Source organism: Podarcis vaucheri, assembly GCF_965113315.1.
Source record: "Podarcis vaucheri genome assembly, chromosome: 3".
Taxonomy (NCBI): domain Eukaryota; kingdom Metazoa; phylum Chordata; class Lepidosauria; order Squamata; family Lacertidae; genus Podarcis; species Podarcis vaucheri.
The window spans coordinates 51,018,129-51,040,514 of record NC_138761.1 but is presented as its reverse complement, the minus strand read 5'-3'; the positions used below and the strand labels follow the sequence as shown (position 1 = coordinate 51,040,514).

General features: G+C 40.9%; 2 protein-coding genes across 5 annotated transcripts; one reads left to right on the top strand and one right to left on the bottom strand.

Annotated features, from left to right (window-relative positions):
- The first annotated feature begins 906 nt into the window (after positions 1-906).
- Positions 907-4,326, top strand: LOC309529275 (UPF0669 protein C6orf120 homolog). 3 transcript variants are annotated; one of them, XM_082217122.1, is made up of 2 exons: positions 907-1,045; positions 2,856-4,326. In XM_082217122.1, exon 2 carries the CDS (start codon positions 2,861-2,863, stop codon positions 3,419-3,421), a length of 561 nt encoding a protein of 186 aa, XP_082073248.1. In that variant the 5' UTR covers positions 907-1,045; positions 2,856-2,860; the 3' UTR covers positions 3,422-4,326. The 3 variants fall into 3 exon arrangements, with proteins under 3 accessions (XP_082073248.1, XP_082073249.1, XP_082073250.1); XM_082217123.1 differs by having other exon boundaries at positions 966-1,073; XM_082217124.1 differs by lacking the exon at positions 907-1,045 and adding an exon at positions 1,423-1,548.
- Positions 4,295-21,115, bottom strand: PHF10 (PHD finger protein 10). 2 transcript variants are annotated; one of them, XM_082217108.1, is made up of 12 exons: positions 20,957-21,115; positions 19,001-19,107; positions 18,106-18,236; positions 16,942-17,025; positions 16,241-16,374; positions 15,971-16,120; positions 14,724-14,833; positions 12,962-13,112; positions 12,393-12,545; positions 6,200-6,308; positions 5,769-5,957; positions 4,295-4,514 (listed from the first exon to the last, which is right to left on the bottom strand). In XM_082217108.1, the coding sequence occupies exons 1-12, from the start codon at positions 21,023-21,025 to the stop codon at positions 4,429-4,431; spliced, it is 1,473 nt and encodes a 490-aa protein (XP_082073234.1). In that variant the 5' UTR covers positions 21,026-21,115; the 3' UTR covers positions 4,295-4,428. The 2 variants fall into 2 exon arrangements, with proteins under 2 accessions (XP_082073234.1, XP_082073235.1); XM_082217109.1 differs by having other exon boundaries at positions 16,942-17,019.
- Between the last annotated feature and the right edge of the window lie 1,271 nt (positions 21,116-22,386).

Genomic DNA, 22,386 nt, shown 5'->3' with positions numbered 1-22,386 from the left:
CAATCACTTAAGTGCTTTAATACTCTTATGTAGAAAGCAGATTGCACCATACTCTCTAGCAAAAGTTATCCCTAAGCCTTGCTGGGTCTCTTGTGACTTGCAGTCATCTGCCATCAAGGGTGCTCCATAGATGGAGATGCAGTGCAAATAAAAATATACCTGACATGGGGACATACTGAATATGGGTCTCTGGGTTGTAGTTATTTTTCATATTAAGGTTTCATATTAAAGTTTTTAATAAAGTTTTTCTGTGCAACATTGTCAGTTTGAAGTCCCACTACTGAATCATGACATCCCTTAACGTTTTTGTTACTGCTTTTGGATAACTCCCAACTTTTTTTTTTGCATTGCTGGTAAAAAGTGGGAAGACTTTTGTTTTCGTCTAAAAGCTTTTTATGCTCTTGGACCTGACGTGATGTATTTCGCTGGTCTTTTTCATCCTGGCCCAGGCCTGCTATTAGTTCTTGCTTTCTTTGCAACAGCAATGCGATTTCTCCGTTTGAGAAAAAATAAAGTAGCCAGCTAATGGCAGCAGCCCGTGGTGCCAAGCACATCGCAAACAAATCACATGCACCTAAACGGGTTGCATTTGCATAAGGTATTTATTATGTAGTTTTACGTATAATTGTGGTAAACCGCTCTGATTTTCATTGTTACTAACAGCGGCGTATAAATACTTTTATAAATGAATAAAACACACAGCGCACGGGCTATTCTCAAGGTTTCACATATTTTTGAAAAAGTCCCGCACAGCTGAATCCACCCACGTTGCGTCCCTTCGTGGCCCGGTTGCCATGACGACAGCAAGAGGAAACGTCGCTCCCCCTCCCCCGCCCCACTTGCCAGCCTCGGCTGAACGAAAACCAGCAAGTCTAGAAACAGGCCGGGGTGTTTCCAGCCTCAAATCTCGCGGTGTTACAGCGCTGCGTGCGTCGCGCGCGCGGGCAGGCGGGCGGAGCTGCGCTCGACTTTCTGTCAGAGGCTCCGGCGGCCTCTTCGATGGTGGGCGGTGGGCGAGCGGAGTGAGCTGGGGCGCGGCGCTAGGGTGAGCGCGGGCTCGGCGGCGGGCTCGGGTGAGGAGGTCGGCGGTGGGGCGGACGCTTCAGCAGTTGGTGGGCTTCCCCTTCCTCAGCTTGGCACTTTTTGCAGCAGCGCCTGAGTGTAGGGGGCGGGGAAGCTTTTCGTTTTCTCTCCCCTCCCCCCGCCCCGCTGCTTCTGGGGCAACTAAAGGCCGGGGAAGAAGGGGGGGGGCTCTTCCTCCCGACCCCCTGAGGGATATGTGAAGGAGGCAGGTTGCGAGGGAGGCGGGGGGGGGGGCAAAGCCTTCGCTCGAAAGTGAGCTCCACGTTCTCCCCGCCCCTTGAGATTCCCGCCCACAAAGCCTTCCTTCTCTCTTTCTCTTTCGTCCCCCCCCGCCCCGCCCCACTACCCCGAATTCCTTCTCGGAATCGGAAAGTGCAGAGTTCCACAGGTGGGGTCGAAGCACCGCTGTCTCTGCTTCTCTTTCGAGACTGGGTGCAACTCTTTCCAGGGAAAGCGAGGCTGCTGGTGGGTGTCCCGGACTTCGCCCGTCTCGGGGAAGATTTATTTGCACAGGTTGTCGTGCCCAGTTGAAGGTGCCAAAACATGGGTGCGGTGGGGCAGAGTTGCGGAGCTGCCAGTGACAACCGGTGTTGCCGCTGCTTCTCTGGACAGGGTTGGGGGCGGTGACCTCGAGGGGCTCCTGTCCGGATATGCGGCAGCAACACTGGTGTCAGAATGACAGCTCCTACCCACTGCATGTGCTGCTGTTGAAACGCCGTAATTGACTTGGGGCCCCAAAGATCTGAAGGAGTGTTTGCTAGCTCCCACATCGAGCTGGCCAGGTGTAGCCTCCAGGTTGTGGAATAACTTCCTCACCAAGCTGTGTCTTGTGGCATCATTATATGCTTTTGGATTTTTGGTCAAGATGCACCTCTTTATCCAGGCTTTTTAGCCGAGCGGAGGACTTCCCACCAACTATGTTGCTGTCCTGTGCTGCTGTTTTGTTAACTGTGTTATTGGTTAGTTTTGTGGATTTATTGTATGACTTGGGGCATTTTCATAAACTGCTTGGCTGGGATTTAATGATGAAAGGCAATTTTGCCTCTTATTGAAGCTGTTGTATATTTGTAGTATTCTGGCCTGTGTCCTTATTTCCCATTTTTTATGCTTCTCATAACATTGGCATGTATTTTTGCTATTCAGAATTTAATGGGTTTTAGCCTTTATGTAGGACTAGCCTATGACACCAATGCAAAACCTGATAAATATCTTGTGTAGTATTCTCTGCACTCATGGTAGCTTCAGAGTTAATGCAGAGGCTGCAAAATGGGGCTCTGGGGGGGAGGGGGGGAGAGAGACTGAGCCAGCCTAGAATCCAATGAATTCTGAACCACACCCACTGCCATTACTTTACAGTATCAGACCTCGTTGCTATGTGTCCTTCTGGCTGGCATAGCAGTGTTTTTCCTACCACCATCTCTCCATGAGTGGCAGGGCTTTGGATGAGGTGTTGATTGCACTGTGCTGGCTGGCTGCAGTTAAGATTGCTCACTGTGTTGTATTTAGTATATTTGCATTATGTGTGGCTTGGCTCTTTGTGCCATTTGGATTACCTTGTTAACTTTACCGGCTGTCTTGCATTGGTGTACGTGTGCAAACTTTTATGTGAGAGTAGTAGTGATTGCTAAGAGAGCACAAATTATTACAGCTACTTAAAAGACAGTATGTTGACTGTCTACAAATATTCATAGCTACTCTTGGAGAAATGGAATCTTATTATTTGACAGTAAAATTTCAAGTGACAGAACAAGATTTTTCTATATCCAACACAGGTGTTATGGCAGTCTACTGCAAGAGGGTCCTAGTAATACTGCTTGCTTTTCAAGGACTTCTAATAGCGACTGCTTATAATGAGAATGAAGACATACCTGAAGAATGGATTCTCCTTCATGTGGTTCAAGGTCAGATTGGTGCTGGAAACTACAGCTACTTAAGGTTAAATCACGAAGGGAAGATAGTGCTTCAGATGCAGAGTTTAAAAGGGGATGCAGACTTGTACGTATCTGATGTGACCCTTCACCCCAGTTTTGACGATTATGAATTGCAGTCAGTAACTTGCGGTCAAGATGTCGTTTATGTGCCAGCGCACTTCCGCCGTCCAGTGGGAATAGGGATTTATGGCCATCCCTCTCATCTGGAAAGTGAATTTGAAATGAAAGTGTACTATGATCAAACGGTTGTGGAATCTCCATTTGGTGGTGGCTCCTACAATCCAGAAGATACAGATTTGAACCAGAAGCAGTTTCATGCAAGAGAAGATGAGTCTCAGGATGAAGAATCAGTCTTCTGGACTATACTAATTGGAATATTAAAATTAATACTTGAAATTCTGTTTTAGATTCAGAGCTAGACAACAGGTTTCACATGTGAATAATATAGACAATTGAATGGATGCTATTATGTGAGCATTAGTACTAACTGATACTTTCTTTGCCAGGGAGGGGGAAATAAAGCCATAACAATTTTTGTATTGTAAACTTTTCCCACAGGTACACTGCAACAGGCACAGTATTTGTATAAGTTTTCTCTTAACTGATCAGGGTCAAATATGAATTTTACAGTTCACTGTGACTTTGAATAAAACTGATTTTCTATACAAAGATTTTAAGAATAGTAAAAAGACTAATTTCCATACAGTATTTCAGCACATTTCAATTATAAATACTTTAACCTCTTCTGTATGAATACACTAGGAGCAAATACCATTTTTAAATGCTAGCAGTTTTTGGAACATGAAAGCCATTTAACTAAGGCTGCTTTCATATGATATAACATCCTTAAAAAGAAAATATGAATTATCCTCCTTTTCTTGTGGTTTGAAGGGAGAAGCATTGATTTAAGAGACATAATTTGGCATGACCAATGTAAGGTCTACGTGATTTCTTGCTGTAAACCTAAATTCATTATATCATATGAGATTTGTACCACTTGATGGATTTTTTTTTTTCTTGTCAGGCATTAGTACTCTGCTTAAAGGCAACTCCCATCAGAAAACAGTAATTGCCAACTAGTGATTCAGTCCTTTTCTTTGAGCTTGACAGAGAACACAAGTGATTGCTATGCAATAAATAAAGTCTGTTGTGCAATGACTGCTATGCAGCAGCACTGTATCCATGAAACAATTGATAGATTTACAGAATTTCAACTGGGCACTTTCCCTTAGCATGGGATTTTCAAGCAAAGCTCCTGGAATAGAATGTATCCTTCCCTGTCCTAATATTAAAAACTTTATTTGGTGAAAAACATTTTGAGTGGTATTTTTCCTTATACAGAGTTGTAGGTAAATAGCACCAAGCTTAGCACTTGTTTTTGTGCAGTTATATATAAAGAGTGTAAATATTGATTTTAGCCTTCTTTGCTGTTCTTCCCTCTTCTTCCTCTGCCTCTGGGTATTGGAGGTTGTCTTTCGCAACAGTCACAAATCCAGCGACCTATAAAATTAGAGTTGTCAGTTAACAGTAGAGCAAACATTTGCTACTATAAAATCGTCACTCACTTCAAGTGCTTTTGGGGAGCAGAGTACGGAAGGACACAAATGTTAATAAGATTGCAATCATATGCCCACTTTCTTGGGACTGTGTCCCAATGAATGATGTGGGACTTGCTTTCAAGCAAACTTGCTTTTAATTTGGCTGTTATTTTTCAATTTCATGCAACTTAAATTTCAGGGACCTTGAAGATTTTTTCCTCCTTCCCCACAGGCAGGTAAACAGATGGTGCAATGGTGGGAAGAAACTGTGCTTGCTTCTCAAATCTTTATATAATATGCTGAAAGCTATTCAAGGTTGGATATACCGGTGACACACAAGTCATGGGAATTGTTCAAGAAGTATGTGCTGAGCCTCTTCAGTTTGTTTACTTAAATGTCAGTGCATCACTTAATATTCATGCACCAGCACTGAATGATTCCTTCTGAGATTGAAACGGCACACTATTGTTCATTTCCTTAAGTAAGCTTGAAAGTAGGGACAGCAGTACCCTACTTAATTATTTTCCCTAGGTAAATTTAGGTAGGTACTCATTCAATGTGCTATAGGAAAAGAGCAAAATGGTGAATGAGGCACAGTGGGATTGGGTTAGCTTTAATGTCCTTTGTCCAATGAAGAAAACAGTTTGTAAAGTATAATTACATGCCTGAATGGGTATAACATCTGCTGTTTGATAAAGAACCACCTACATTTTTCGCTAGCTTCAAAAACCTGTTTGATTTACGATGTGTTTCTGAAAAGCTTTCAGTGACTTACAACACTGACCATTTCTACTTGATTAAAGTAACATAAACTTAAACTACACACTGGGTGTGGGATTGGAGGAGGGGGGAAGAGAAGGTGTCAGTTCAATGAAACAACTGCACTGCCAAACCCATTGAAAATAATTTTCATCAGATGTCAGCTTCTCTCTAGTTAAGTTTCTGACATCCGACTTCCCATCTCCAATCTTTATACTTCTTTAAATGTTTATTATCATACTGTTAAACCCTGAATTGCAAACACTTTTTATGAACAAGAATTGAGAGAGTAAATGAAGCGTGTAAGAAATAGCTGTCTCCAAGATTTCACTAAAATAGATACAAGTGACATACAAAATGTTGAGATCTGAGCTTTCTGAAAAGAGTAAGCAAGATTGTGCTTCATTAATCTTGGATCTTGGTTCAATCTCTGAACAAGAGTAACTTATATAATTACCTGTTGGAATAGCACCAAGCCCCACACAAAACGTATGATAGCCACGGTCACACACATCACAGAACATCATTTCTTCCTCATGGTGAGGTTGCCCACATATAATGCATGTTTTACACTCCATACATTGCCAAGGGTAGGTCTTAATTATTGCAACAAGCTCTGCAGACATATCCAGACAGGATGGGTGGCCTAGATCAAAACCAGTATCGTTACTAGAATGGTCAAATGAAGCATCTTTAATGAGAATAATTAAAATGGTTTATTTCACAGAACATTTTGAGTTCATTTCAACATTTCAGATATGCTAAATTAACTTTTTTTAAAAAAAATTGCAAAAGTATTAGTTTGATTCTGCATTGCAGGTTGTTCTTTAAAATGGGTCATCACTTTAAATATTTAGAGATTTATTCAAAGCAGATTCTGTTACTTACCACTGTTTTCACACTGGGAGCAGTGTATAAGTGCTTCAGCCTTCCCTTTCTTGTTGGACTCCTTACCCTTCAGACAAATTCCACATATAGCATTTGGAATGGCCTTTGGCTGGAAGGGTAGAAGAGGGCTATAAATTCATTCCAGAAGAATTGAGAACAGGTTTTTGTGTTTTTTTAAAAAAAAATGTACTTATTTTAACCTTTATAAATTAATGAACCTTGTGAGTGGTGTGGATCAAAGGGAATGATTAAAAATTGGCAAGCATTGATTATACTGGATACAGAAATGAACACTATTCAAAACATGTACATGTATAGTTTACAAAATGTATCCCAGCCAGAGAAAGCGTATGTAATTAAAACTCTTTCATTTAAAAATGTCAGTCAAATGATCAAATTACACAATGAATATGAATTTTACAAAGAAAAATGTTGATAATTTCTAATAATATTACGGTTTGTCTATAGCCTGCACATGATGCATGAAAATCAGTAACGTGGGAACGTCTCTTGAAATGCAATTCATATTATTTGAACTATAAATATAAAATATATATGCTAAATCATATATTATGCTTTTTGCCTTCTACAAAGATATTTGGCAGAACATTCTGAACTGAATTAATTAGCAGTTCATAGTGTTGTGTGTTGCCTTAATACTAAAGTCTTGCAAAAAGCCACTGGCAACAATGTTATTAAGACCAGTGGGATGATTCACTATACAGTATAGAGTAATTCATAGTAGTATAAAGGTGCTGTCTTAACATCAACTCAAACAAATGACCCAGCCAGCCTAGTATTTTCGCTCCTGAAAGGCAGATCTTGAATCTAGAGACCTGAACTTCAGCAAAGCCATAGGCAAGCTGAGTCTTGCTGATTGAAGCCTGCTACGTTATCTCGTGTTTATCAGTTGAAGCCAATGCCGAAATGAAGCAAGCTGCAATTGGACACTTAGCTGTGGGCATGTGAAACAAAATCTGACCCCGTCGCTAGCAAATGTAAGCTCAGAAATACAGAGCAGGTTTTAAATATATAGCCAACTTAGTCCCACAGACTGCAGCCGGTTTGGTTCGTCCCGACAACTGTCTGCACTTTCAATGTGCAAAACACTGTCCCCTGTTATTCTTTGTCGTTATGTGACAGAGGGAACTCTAGCTCATACCACCCTTGAACAGGGTAGATACCAATTCTATCCCTTATGCCATTGAGTTTGCATACTGTATTAATTGTTGTCTACATACAAGGGCAGCTTCTGCTGGCATTAAGAGATACTGTATGTATCTGTACCTGAAACACCTTGTCATGTTACGTTAGCAGAATGGGAACCTCCTGGTGTGAACTTGCTTATTTGGTATAACTAGAAGTTTTTGCTTTGAAGAAGAACCATATTTGCTTAGCAAAACAAGCACCAAAATGTCTGAACATATCCCCAGCTTTGAAAGAGTGAGAAGTGTGCAAAGCCAATAAGGAAAGGAGGAGGAGCTTTAAACAAATTAATGTGGAATGGTCTCTTATGCTAGTTTTCTAAACATTCAGACAATGAAATGTTAACAGCTACCCTTGCTAAATACACATCCCTGTCAGTAATGTTTTGGTTCTGCTGAGAGAAGCAGCATAGATTTGAGATGTTCTGATTGCTGTTAAGTAATGAAAAGTACTGGTTTATAAAAACTTTGCTTATCAAATGCAGAAAACTACAGTGGTACCTCAGGTTACATACGCTTCAGGTTACAGACTCCGCTAACCCAGAAATACTACCTCGGGTTAAGAACTTTGCTTCAGGATGAGAACAGAAATCGTGCTCCAGTGGCGCAGGTACAGCGGGAGGCCCCATTAGCTAAAGTGGTGCTTCAGCTTAAGAACAGTTTCAGGTTAAGAACGGACCTCCGAAACGAATTAAGTACTTAACCCGAGGTACCACTGTAGGTTCTTTAGAACTTATTGTATAAGCAAAACAAAAGTGAAAAATCAAACCTTAACACTGATTTTTAAAAATTTTAACCCAGTATTTCCTAATAATTTCTAAACTGCAGAGAAGTACATACTAATAAGCCTTAGTCTGGTTTCCTAGAATATTTGAATATCTAAATTAAACTAGGGCGTCAGAGCACTTTAACTTGCCTGGCCTCCAGAGGTTTGTTTAAATACCCACAAGGCATTTATAAACAGCTTGTTTTCCAAAAGATGACAGAAGCATTCATGAATAATTTTTTGCTTATTTATTTTTTAAAAAAGCATAGTCCACCTGTTTTATACATAAATATAATTGAATGATAAAAGGAGACTAACATTCACAAATGTCTCTACAAAATAATAAATACCACGAAAGAGAAAACATACATATAAAAATTTTCTATTACCTATTCTACTCCTACTTTTATACCTTTTTATACCCTGCGCCTACCAACAAAATATTAAACCTCATTCCTGCAATGATCTCCCTCTTGTATTGCTACATTCTATGAGTAATGTTTGTGTTTTAAGTTATATCAATATAAAACAAAACAGCAAGTGCACTTCTCTAATTCTCTTTACCATATGTATATTCTACTGATGTGGTACACAGTAGCAAACTCTCTTTCAGTCACCCAAAGCAAAACAACCTTTGAGTCACTAGATCTGTGCTGTGGTATGTGCAGTTAATACTATGATACTTAAATGCGAAAACACTGGTGAAGGTGCAGTTATTAATAACATTTCCCCCTAGTCCTAGTTCCACAAAACTAGGAGTGAAATAGTCACAGCGTACTAGTTAAAGACCCTCCAAAGACATTGGAGTGTTCCCCTATCAAAATGAAATAGAAAGGAAAGCCTGTTCACATTTCAAAGCAATTTTTAAGTGAAAACAGAAAAATAAAAATGGCTTTGCGGGAACGTTGGAAAACACTGTTTGACATATTGTTCTCCTAATCATATTCAACTCGACAAAAGAGGTGAGGGGGGAAAAGAGTTCCTGGCTTGCTGCTCCCAAAATTGGTTTTATGACAAAGGCTGCAATCCAGACACAAGCTGATTAAATCCCATTGAAAACACTTGCCTGGTTCATATGTAGCATCCCTGGTCCAGGGTTTAATCCAACTAAATCTTACTCAGAGTAGACTTCTTGAAATTAATGAACATGACAAGATTAGGTCCATTAATTTCAAAAGGTTGCTCTGAGTAAAACTTGGTTGACTATCACCCTTTGGGATTATATCTGACCTAGTCATACTAGGAATGGATCCACAGAAATAAATTAAGTGCATTTATTTCAATGCTTTGCAGATTCCATGAAGATTTCCTGGTGCGTTAAACTACAGTTTCCAGGTTTGGCAAATGACGGATGGGGAAGATGGAGAGCTCAAACTCTTTGCTTGCTCCCACTCCAAAACCATGGTTTCTTGGACCAGAAATGTTACACTTGAACAAGGAGCAATGGAATTTCAGCAGCTAAACTGTAACTAAATCAAAAATAATTTACAAGCACGCCATGTTTCCGAAAATTACTTTGCCAGAAAATAAGTTCTTCCTGTTTTCATAGCAACGGAATGTAAATTGAAAAATTCTGGGATGGGGGAAAGGGCAAGTCAGTCTCTTGCTACATGCTCAACTTAACATATGTGCAAATCTCCCTTATTCTGAGAAAAGAATACTGCATGTGCAATTATAACAGCCAGTCCTTCATCAATTGCAGTAAAAATTAATGGCTATATAGGAATGGTATATCATGAGGAAAAAATGTTTCAATAGTTTAAAAATAGTAAAAGTTAAACAGAAGTTAAAAGGAGAAAAACTCTTAACATTTGCTTTCTGTGGCATAACAACAGTATGCCTGGATATTCTAAATCTTCTTAAGCTTGAATTTTAGTTTTAGAGTGAATATTGTAATTTAAAGACTGGTAAAGGATGATAAATGGATAGTGCATGTTGCATAATAAAATCATTATATATTCCTGGGACATTAGTTGAAGTCCCATTTTCAGCACATAATGTATAAAAGAAATACCTGTTATAGATAGTTATCTATCTATCTGTCATGTTTTAATCAGCTCCATAAAATCTATCATGTGTTTAAAATCATCCTGGCCTTACATTCAGGGAAGTGTAAGTTATAGTGAGAATATCCATAAATTGTGGAGGAGGGTGGGTGGGTTGTTGGCATCATTGTGTTTTCAAAGTAGTTTGTGCTGTCTTCTTGGGGCCCAATGCACCAAGAAAAGACTCCAACAGCAGCACCACTGAAATAAATGGCAGCAGCGAGAGCAAAATAAGCATTCACGACAGGAGATCTTACATAGAGCTTTCCTGTGATTCATCTAGACTTACTAGAATATGCTTTTGAACCCAGTGACCAGCAATCACCGGGATCCATTTTTGAATCCAAGTACTGAAAAAAGATAGTTGTATCTTTAGCAGTCACAAGACTTGCCAATCACTTCTTTATGCTATCCCTTCACAATGAAAGACTAGCCAAACATTTGCTGAATCTTATGGACTTTGTTCACATAATACTTAAAGTTCAAAAATGCTACTAAGCCTTTCAAGCTTCATCTTTGGATTTCATAAAATTACATTACTGGCATGAGTTTAAGTCTGCAATAAAGTAAACATTTTGCAATGCAAATATGTAAAAATAGACATGTTCTGCAAAACTTTAAATCTCTTATTTGCATCATGTAAAATTATTCCTGAAATGAGATATAGATGACATATAACATTTCTGTAATATAGTCTAAAAGTATGCATTTATCCTGTTGAAACAGTATTCCTGCAAGTCTTTTCCAACAGAAGCTGCACAATGCAAACTGGAAAGTGAACGGTTTGATTGGGAGGGGGGGAATAAGCAATTAAAATAAATGATGCAGTTTGGTAACAGTTTGCAGAACTTTAAAATTAGGTTACTTGTGCTACACAACTTCTCAGGCTAGACATTGTTTAGCAATCATGCTGGCAACTCAGAATTACCATCCTTAACTTTCTTCCTGTACCCTTTCCAATCCACATGCCTTATCTTCTTCCAACTATAGTATAAAGCAAATATCCCCTTGGTTTCAATGGAAACCAAATAGCTTGCGTCTTATTTTCCTTAACACTATACATGAATTTCCACTGAAATATGAAAAATACTTTTCATCCTAAACTGAAATCCATCCGTTGATAATTACAAAACTGGATGTAATCATCACTGTTCAAACATGACAAGTTTAAGATGAGGTTCTGAGATTCTGGACCTGTTCAGATACTACCGCTTCCCCACTCACCTCTCTGTGCAATGATATCACAGGCAATCTCAGGATCACATACTTTCTCTCTACTACCCCACCACCACCCCATAATTGAACACACAATGTGACCGCAGCAGGAGATCCCATTTTTTAGTCCACAATCTCCCCTACCCTATGATACGGAACCATTTTCTGAATTACAGAGTTGGATATCTATATACTGGCAAGGCTAGGGAGATGCTCACATTCAAATGTGGAGACCTTCAAGTTTAGTCATTATTCACACAATTAGGAGAAGGGGCCTGGAGGAAGCATGTGAGTCCCAAGAGCAGCTCCTGACCCTCACTGCCCATAGAGGTAAGGGTGAAAACGTATTGTCTAAATGGTTTCTTACAAGATTAGCTGAATATTTCCCCTGCAAACAACAGTGCAGAGCTGCTCAAATCAAATCTAGGTTCCCAGCATCCTACATTCTAGGGAAATGTTAAGATTACTATTACCAAATCACTTTCTAAGCAGTTAAAATGCTTTTGACCTGTAAAGAGTTAAGAAAATATATGTGCAAAGTTTTTGCAACATTTTTACAGTCCAGTCCACACATGAGCAAGGTATTTTAATTCAATCCCAACGGGATATTTGATATGTAACCATGTACCTTATAATGACAATAAAAGAACAGAGCACCCCCCCCCCACCCTGCAAAACGAGAGGGGAAACTTCCTTTATAATGGGGTTTCATGCTGCAGTTGCTTAGGAACCAATTTAAGTATAGAAAATAGAAGCCACTCCACAGCCAGGGTAGCAAACAGTAAGGCCCCAAGTAAAATAAAGCAACAGGAAGTAAAGAAGCGAACAGGAATGCATAACAGGAGAGCAGCTAGCCAAGTATAGTAAGCAGAAGTTCCATATTTTTGAAAAAACAAAGTTAAATGTTTCAGGGAGAGAGGCTGGTCAGTAAAGAAGCTGAGTCAGGGGCTTTTTTCTTCTACCTTGTACCCAGGAACTGACTTGGATACAGATCGTTTGGAACCCTCTTTTCTTGGTGTAGAGTTTTTCTCTCTTGTTTTTTGTCTTCCCTGAATAGGTTCCTCCTGGTTTTCAGGGGGGCATTCACCTTCAGACACATTGCCAGATGAGTTGTCCTATAACAAAAGCACCATCATTTTGTTGGTTTGTTTGGAGTGGACAAAGGAAAAAAATGATCTCTTTCTAAACTTCAAACTTTGCTTTCTTTACTCTGAAGCATAGGGCACTTATTCACCATAGAGGTACCCAATGAAATAACTAATAGCCTGGCCCTTCAATCCAGTGCTCTGTTGATAGAGTGCTAGGGATCACATTTAACAAGTCTTAAGAATGGCACAAGGTTAATTGATTGGACCTCAAGCAGAAACAACAATAGACAAGAATACAATTCAAAAATATCTCTAGTGCTTTATTCTTACAAAACACTTGGATAATAATAGGGTATTTATCCTGTGTATTTTCGAAGTTTCTGTTAATCTATCTAGCTATATATGAAAGCATACATACATAGGCAAACACTACTTTAGCTCACCGAATTGCCTTTGATTTTCCTCTTTTCATCACCACGCTCTTCTGCATCATCAGAATCTCCATCACTATCCAGTGCAGGCAGCTCTGGGTCTAAGGGAGGCTCATAAAGAGCTGTATTTAGCGGCAAATATCGAAGCTCATCTGGAGAGTATCTGAAGTGAAAAAGTAATTATTTTCAGTACCATCTTTTGATACACTATGTATACACTGTATGGCAATAAGGGATAATACAAACAGCTTGGACTTCAAAAACTACTTTTCAGTGATTCAACTATGATGAATAAATTTGTATCTGAAAGGTAACAATAAAACAATTGTATATACAGTTCGACTTCATGCATATGCAAAATCGCCGCATAGTCAAAAGCTGCTGGCTGGAAGTGAGGGAGCCCACACCTGCAGGACCTCCCTGTGTCTCTACTGCCAGAGGAAGAAGCAGCGAGGAAGCAGTGAAGGCATATGGGGGACGAAGAAATCTGGCTCCCTTGGAGGAAAGATAAGCAGGGAAGCGGTAGAGGCAGAAAAAGGAAGAAGAAACCTGGTTTCCTCCGCTGCAGAAGGGAGAGGAAAGGTAGACAGGGCAAGAGGCAGGCAGAAGCTGCAGCTTCATCTCAGATCCACTCCAGCATTTTATTCTGCCTACATCTCTCTCTGTCCACCTCTGCTCCATTCCACGACCAAGGGAGCCAGGGTTTCTTCTTCCTCCATCTGCTTCCCTGTTCATCTTTCAGGTGTCTTCTGCCTCTGTCAGCCTCTCTATCTCTTCTACCTAAGTCTCTCCCCGTCCTCCACTGCAACCATCCCCAGGATGGCCACTGCGTGTATAACAGAATTCACGCAAGTAAAATGTGTGAAAGCACTGTATATAAAGGGATATGTTCTGTAGACCCTACGTACTGTACACCATTGCCATGCAATTTGGAGTGACACAGGAATGTTTTCTCATTTGTTAAAATCCTGATCCTCTGAATCCAATCTAAAGTACATGCTGAACAAGGCAATTCTTATATTTAGTTATTCTATATTTATATAGAGAGGTAACTAAGCCAGGTTTGCCAAGCTTGCCCTTTAAAAGTATGTCATTCCCTTATATATATTTGGGGGGTTTTATTTCTACAAGCTGGGACGCGGGTGGCGCTGTGGGTAAAAGCCTCAGCGCCTAGGGCTTGCCGATCGAAAGGTCGGCGGTTCGAATCCCCGTGGCGGGGTGCGCTTCCGTTGTTTGGTCCCAGCGCCTGCCAACCTACCAGTTTGAAAGCACTCCCGGGTGCAAGTAGATAAATAGGGATAAATAGGGATAAAAAGTAGATAAATAGGGACCGCTTACTAGTGGGAAGGTAAATGGCGTTTCCGTGTGCGGCTCTGGCTCGCCAGAGCAGCGATGTCACGCTGGCCACGTGACCCGGAAGTGTCTCCGGACAGCGCTGGCCCCCGGCCTCTTGAGTGAGATGGGCGCACAACCCTAGAGTCTGTCAAGACTGGCCCGTTCGGGCAGGGGTACCTTTACCTTTTATTTCTACAAGCTACATTTTCCTAAAGCAATAAATAATTAGTGCTTGTTTGCTTTTCCCACCACTTTTGCAAGAACTTTTCCTTTTGTTTTGTGACTTTTAGATTACAAGCCTAAAGGCAGGGACTGTTTCATTACTGATATTTGCAAGCTGCTCTGACAGCCTTTCCCCCCCCCATTGGCTGAACAGCACAGTAAAATGCTTTCAAGAAATACAGCAGAACAAATGTTATTTCATTATTTTTACAATTACCTTTTATAGTACTCCTGAAACTGGCCTGGTATGAGAGACACTGGATAAGGACTAACCTTTGTCCTTTCTGTAGGTAAAATTTTATATTTTCCTTGAGGCACCTGGATAACCTGGATTGTTAACAGAAAAAATAAGGAGCTCATTTCCTACATTTAACGAAGTGGCTTGCTTTTCCAAATGATCATATAGCTAGATTCATTGGAACTATGAAATTTCTGTTGCCAACTCGCCCTCATGCATAATGCATCGTATAACCTGAGATTCAATTCCAATAGATTGGATAAAATTACCAGATCTTCCATACCCCAAGGAGTGGATCACATCCCAAGGAGTGGATCACGCAGCTACTGATTAAAAATTCTGTACAGACGGTGAGGCATTAGTATTGCGTGCACCCCCAGGTACATGTTAAATAATGTGACCTAGGCTGCATGTATCTACATATATTTTCTGGATCACAATGGTATGGCATATGCATATTGTGTAGGAATATCTGTAGTGTGACCCTCCATTCCACATCCCAGAATTTTGCTGTGTAATTGCATCAATCAGCCTAAGAGGGGATTAGGGCAAGCAGATCCATACTCCTAATCACTTTACACTGTGGCTGAGGGGCAGGGAGAGGGGAAAGAACATGGTCCAAATTCCCCACTCTGTGTACAGAATTAAGGTTCAAGAAACACACCTGAAGTGGCAGTTTTCCTATATGCTCCCATAAAATAAAATAAAATTCCTTATCTTTTCCATCAGAACAGAATACAAAATAAAACATAAAAGAATGAATATTGCTAAAATGCATTCGTGATCTGAAACACTGATTATTCCATTTTCATATTTCTTTTTATAAACAAAAAGGGAGCAATTGTACTGGAAGTGAAGCAATATAGGGATGGCAAAACCTTGTTGTGCATCTCAAAGCATCAAGAGTAAAAGAGGGTGAGCTCACAGTGATTTCAGTCTGGAGTAATTCAAAACCCAATCAAAATAATGTTTCACTGTTGTAAACCAGTGGTGACTACTGCGCTACTCCAGAGGGCAGTGGCAAGATCTGAGAAAGGCAGTTCCCTGCTCAACCAAGAAAAAAACTGGATAAATAATTTCCAACTGTATTCTCTCTCCTGAGAAATATCTACTGAGGTTTAAATAAAATGCTATATTTTCCAACACCTCCCCCAATCTGGCATCTTTACTATAGGTAACAAGAAGCTACCTATAGTCATTTGAGCAAAAAAGTTAAGCCATCCTACATGTGTCTGTAAATCAAAATAGGCCCTTCTTTCTTCCATTCGTTCCCGGTTTAAGTTGCTGTTGAACTCGGCGGCTTTCTTGGCAGCTTTCTTAATGTATTCTGGAACTTTACTTGCTTCAACTTTCTGTGTGTTCTGCTGTTGCATTTGCTGAAACAGATTTTTTTCCCCATTAGTTCACAAGCTGCAGAAGCTATCTATCCCAAAAGACATTTAATACGTTCCAAGATTGTAAACATCTTCACAAATAAATTTGGAGACAGAACTTACAGAATACTCTTTATAGTGATCGGTTATTCGCTGGCGTTCTTTTTCTTGAAGTATGACAGAGTACTCAGCATGTTTCGCCGGGTATTCTTTAATCATCAGATCAATTACTTCATCACTGCGTAAGGCTGTGAGACCTAGGTTACATCAAAAAGTCACTTGTGCAATTTCATTACAAAATAAGAGACAAAATTAAGGGATTTGGGGGTTTTAGTTCTTTTTAAAGATTTGTAGCCATCCTAACTTAGAGCATCAGTGCAGTGCAAAGCGTGTGTGACAACTGCACAATGATTCACCCCCAAAGAACTTCAGAATCAAGTTGTGACATCTCCTGCTCCAACTGCTGTGCTGTTTTATTGTCTATTTTAATTATGGATTTTTACATTTTATATTAGCGTAACTGATTTTTATATTTTGTAAACTGCTTTGAAGCCTATAGTGGTCTCAAGCAGTTACATAAATTAATAAATAATAATAATATAATCATAAGGCTTAGCTAAACATATTACATATTTTCACAGTTTATTCCCAATCCACTTTAAGGAGCAATGAAGTAAAGATCTTTTGAATAACAGTTTCCACATCTTCGCAAGTTTATTGTTCAAAAGGTAAAAACTGAATAATCTCTCCTACATTTTACTCTCTTGGAAATGTTTACATACTTCATTTTTTTTTAAAGGAAAAAATGCCTTTTTTGTCCTTACCTAAGGTACACTGTGTTTCTGTAATGACATTTAACTCTCTGAGGTAGAGTTTCTCTTTGTGAGATAGATCTCGTCTTTCTAAATCTCCAGGAAAAGGGAGGAAAGTAGTAAAAAAGAAAGTGTAAAGGATTTTTGCAACCTCTCCAAAAGTACAAAATAAATATAGCTGTGTTACAGTTAAATTTCACTCAAGTACTTGTAGTAGAAAGTTACTGCTTCTGTCACAGGAAACAATAATAAGATAACCCATGCAGGGAATATTATGCTTTTTGCCTTTACCAAACCTGAGAAGCATGTTGGGCCAGGGGAGGGAAGTCACTACTGCTTTCCCTAGCCTACCTTTTCACTAAGTCAAGAACAGGGGCAAGTCTACTTATACACAAAAATTGAGAATGTGCTGTAAAAGCCCCCTGCTCAAATTAAAGGTAGTTACAGGCATTCAAACAAGTTGTAACGGAAGAGATCTGAATGACTTGCCCATTCATCTGTTGTGCTTTCTCTGCAACTATGAAGCATGGACTCATACATCATCTATGCAGCAAAATGCACAAGTTCCAAGAATACGTGGTGCTCCCACATCTGATCATAAAGTAGATGTGCGATTCCACAATTGCACAGGAAGTACAATAACTTTTGCTTCCTTTGTTGCTGCTTATCCTTCATGCTCACAGTCATGTTGTGAGGAATGTCCTCATTGTTCCCTTATTGACACAGAGGGAACCTGAGGTTGAATGACAGTAACTGGCTCAAGACTACCAGCAACAATCTGTGGAAACCAAACAACTGCAATGTTCATTACTGTGAAGAACAAATAAAATATTATCTCTATTCTTTTTTATTAAAGGGTTTAAAAAATGAACAGAATTGCTTAAAAGCCTCATCTTTTCAAAGTATACCAAGTCAGGCACTCAAGACAGCAGACAAACATCACAAAAATAACATTTTAAAATGTAAAATATGTTTTCATAGATATCAATGAAAAAAGAGACAAAAACCAAATGTGCCATTCTCGTATAATACATTCCCAAAGGAAGCTGAGGAATTCTGTAGTCAAGAGCAAAATAATAGAAGCCTCAATAGTCCTAGATGAAAACACATTCATACATCCTCATGGATACACATTTGATTTGTAACACTTCACATAAGGGTTTCTAACATTAATACCTGGATATTTTCGCTTAAAGGAGGTTACACCCAAGTATTCACTGACTTGCTCTTGAAGCATATAGTATTCTCCAGTTTCATCAGGTGGCCATTTGTACTCTATCAGGTTTTCAGCTGGAAAGTAGCTAAAGCTAAACACATAAAGATCAAGCTTGAAATAACCAGTGTTTGATTAATTAATTAATTCTTAAATTTGTAATAATATAATTATACGTCCTTCACCAGTAGATCTCAGAGCAGTTCACAACATAAAACTACAAGATAAAAATGAAATACATAATAAAAACAAGAACAGAAAAAACAAGCAAACCAATAACCCTCCAATCCACAGTCCATCATTTTATCCCAAATGCCATTTCACTTGCTCCATAGAAGAATTATTTGTTTGTTTGTTTGTTTGTTTGTTTGTTTAAATTATTAGCCACCTGGACACGCTTCAGGTGGAATTTTTATTTTTAGAATATAAATTTTAAAAACTGCCCTTTATATATGGACTGTGTTCCAACTGTTAGATGTTAAAATGCCCCATTTGCAGGTTAGGAATGGTGTCCTATAATATGCTGCTTCTTTTTATAAAAAAGAAAACCCCAAATTTTGACTTTCTAGGTAGAGTGAGGCAACTAAATAATAAGAGGCACAGTTCCGGTGTACCTTTTTTGAGAAAGAAAAGTACTTACAATCCATTTTCAAATTCCTATAGTGACCATCTCTGACTGCATGAGTACAAAATTTCAGAACTCTAGTTCATGGGGAGTTACCCTAACAAGCTTGAGGGTAAGCAAGTGAGGGTCAGACATATATTCCCTCTCTCTATTTAAACGATCTGGAACATATTGGGAAAGGTTTCATACCATATGCATCCAGAGAAGAAAAAAAACGGAATGCATGATATTACCTAAGGTCCTGACTTGAAGTTTCACAACTTCGGGAGCTGTCCCCTGAGCCCATGCGTCGTCTTTTTGATGGTTGGCTGCCATCGTTTGAATTCTCTTCTGTATCATCCTATATAAAGAGCAAAGCGACAAATGTTGAAAAGCAGAGCTCCCAGGACTTACAACACATACACATCAGAGACCTAGAATATAATTATTCTGGATTTTAAGACCCTAAATCAAGACTGAGGAACGACCTGCCCATGGCATACATCCCCATCCAGTCTGCATCCTCTCCTCAGCCTAAAAACCCCTCCTCCCTGGCCCACAATCACAAAGACGAAACCAAAGATTAAAGTACAGTACAAAACTATTAAAAGAGTAATAAATTAAACAACTGAAACACAATTTTAAAAGTTCAGAATTCAGTTTTGAAATGCTCTCCAACTCCAACAATTTATATGTTATTTGTATTACAATTTGTATTCTATGGAATTACAATCACTGCAAGAAACAGAAAAATCATTATGTGGTCTGCCAAGCCCACCAGCAATTTTCAAGTTGTCTGTAGGGAAATAAGTTTGGAAACCACTGTTCAAGAATCTGTGATAATATAACAAGGTATGCTGGGGTAAGAGGGACTTCTTAGATTAAATGCATTTTATAGGATCAGACTACGGCAAATAGTGTGAGACAGTGTGAGATATAATTATTTGCAGAAGCTGAAAATATGCTGAAAGTATCATGCTGCCCCCAAAGGGAATGCTATATGTTTCAGTAAGACTAAAATCCTAAATATACAAGCTGGAAAAGAATCCCATCAGTGGGACTTACTTCCAGTAAACAGGCTTGCAGAGGTAGATAACCATATGGGAAAGACAGTAACAAGAGAATCTACTATGTATATGAAAGGGAATTACCAACACTAGAGAAACCAAGAAACAAAACTCAGGATAGGGCTATGATGAACAGGCAGTTTGGGTTCTTAAAAGTGGGGAAGAGGGGTTACCACCAGAAGCAAATTTATCTGCCACCCCATGGTGTCCCCCAAAGACCCTTTACTTTCTCTGTGAACACGGCCATTCACTCCTGTAGTGAATGGCATTTGCGATACTGTTGCAGTGAAGGCAAAACCTATTTTGACACTGCCGCCGGGGAATCCTAACAGGAATCCCACAAAAGGGTCCTATGGTGGAGGGAGCGCTCTATGCCACTGCCGTAGATCCTTTGCAATATATGTCCACTTTTACACACACACACACACACACACTTCTTCCATGGGAACATCTTGCGAGCGAAATGTAAATGTCGCGGAGGGGTTGTAATGTGGCTAGACCAAGGGTGGGCAGGGAACTTGTGGCCCTCCAGGTGTTGTTGGCACTCCGGCTTCCATTAGCCCCAGCCAACTTGGCCAATGGTCAGGAATGATGGGAGCCCAACGCCATTCGGAGGATCGCAGGTTCCCCATCCCTAGTGATGTAGTCATACGCGCAGCATCAACTCTTAGTCCCAGCAGCAGTACAGCCTATATAGGCTCACGATGAGGATGAGGAAGGAACCTCGCCAGAAACCGAGCAGCTTCAGATCCAATGGGATCCTGGATACAAGAACCACTGGATTCCCCTCCGCGGGGGCGGAATAAACACAAAGCGAAGGAGACAGCGAAGCAGCAACTTCAAAGAAAGCACTCCTGCCCATCAGCCATGGAGGGGGAGGCTAGGGGCGCGGAGGCTTTTGGGAGACTCGTCTCCAAGGCAACGGAAGGGGCGGAGGCTCCTTTCGTTTCCTCAGGGATGAGCCCGGGGGCGGGGAGGCGGCCGAGGCCACAGGGCCGCTGGGTTGGTCCCTGCCGAGAGCCCTTCGCAGCCTGCCGTTTCTCGCCGGAGGTCGCCCGTTATTTATTTGTCTATTCTCCCGCCCCGGCAGGCCGAGTCGCCTGAGAGAGGACGGCCGCCTCCTGCTGCTGCTGCCCCGCTCACCTTGAGAGACTGGGCTCCAGGCGTGGCCGGGTCGCTGTCACACACCCGCGGGGACAAGACGGCCGCCATCACCAACACCGCCGCCGCCGCCGCCGGTCACGGACGGACTGGCGCGGCTAGAGAGGCTCTTTGTCCCCGCCTCCCTCCGGTTTTTTTTCCTGGAGTCCTGCCGCGCCGAAGGACAGCGCCACCTGCCCGCCTGGAGGTGGTAGCGCAGCCGCCGGCGTGACATCAGCCCCCGTTCTCTTGGCTCTTGGGGGCGGAGCCTGTGAAGCCTTCGTCGCCTCTGCCGTTGGTTATTGGACCAGGGTCCAATCTTAGAATCACAGAATTGTAGAGTTGGACGGGACCCAGTCCAACCCCATAGTTAGGATCTTCCTCGTCCCAATGTTTGCATTGATTTTTATTTCATTGCTTCATTAGCACTTACAACCCTTTTCTCCAAACTGCTGTTGATGTTGTTAGTTTGGATCCAGAAATACATGTGTACATGCCTGGCTTGCTATGGCCCAATTCAGACTCCTTGTCTACTATAGTCAGTGGCATAGCGTGGGGGTGCAGGGGGGGCCGGCCGCACCGGGCGCAACATCTGGGGGTTAGGGGGCGCAAATCCACGGGTTAGGGGGCGCAAATTACTTGCCTTGCCCCGGGTGCTGACAACCCACGCTACGCCACTTGACTATAGTGGTTTGCACCGTATGGGTGCATGGGATAGTTACAGCCATTTCTCACGGTGAGGTGCACAATAAGCAAATGAAGAACATAGGGTTTTTTTGTAATCGAAAAATGTATACAAGCCATGCAAAAGAGGAGTCAGCATAAAAAGTGCACAACTAGAATCAAGTTTTGTAACTGTTTTCTGAAAGGGCTCGGCAAGCAGCAAAAAATTCTGTTGTGAGTTTGGGGTCTGCATTATGCTTGAGTTCCTTCTAATTCTTGGGGTCCTAGATCCAGCAAGGGGTAAAATCTTATGGAGGATTCCATGGTTGAACTAGGCAGGAAGTTTGTGAGAGAATGGCCATAGTTGCCACTTACAGACCTCCATTAGTATAACAAAAGAAGTGACTGTGCCCTCTGGGCAAATCGGGGGGGGGGGGGGGGCTTTCTTGTACTTAGGCTTAGAAGGACAGTAACCAGGGCAGTTGTTTGTGAGCTGAGAGCTAGGAGCAGGCAGAAGATAGAGAGACACAGCCATGCTTGATTTCTGCTGGAAGCCAAGGCTGTGACTGGGAGAAGCAAGACTTTTTGGGGTGTGAATGCTGTGAGCCCCTCCATCTTAGGCTTTATGTGTGAATAGACTATATATCATATTGCCTAGAATGTTATTTTTGTTTCAAACCTTGCAAATTTTGGACAAAATGGACTGTTTCAAGAAGTGGCAGAGAGATATCTCTAGATTTGTCTGGCAGGGCAAGAAGCCTAGAATAAAA

Excerpts from the sequence above, each read along its gene's own strand:
- LOC309529275 (XM_082217122.1), top strand. The coding sequence starts at position 2,861 with ATGGCAGTCTACTGCAAGAGGGTCCTAGTAATACTGCTTGCTTTTCAA.
- PHF10 (XM_082217108.1), bottom strand. The coding sequence starts at position 21,025 with ATGGCGGCCGTCTTGTCCCCGCGGGTGTGTGACAGCGACCCGGCCACG. Across the intron at positions 19,108-20,956 it reads CTGGAGCCCAGTCTCTCAAG|GATGATACAGAAGAGAATTC; the intron begins GTGAGCGGGGCA and ends CTCTTTATATAG. Across the intron at positions 17,026-18,105 it reads CTTTAAGCGAAAATATCCAG|ATTTAGAAAGACGAGATCTA; the intron begins GTATTAATGTTA and ends CTTTTCCTGGAG.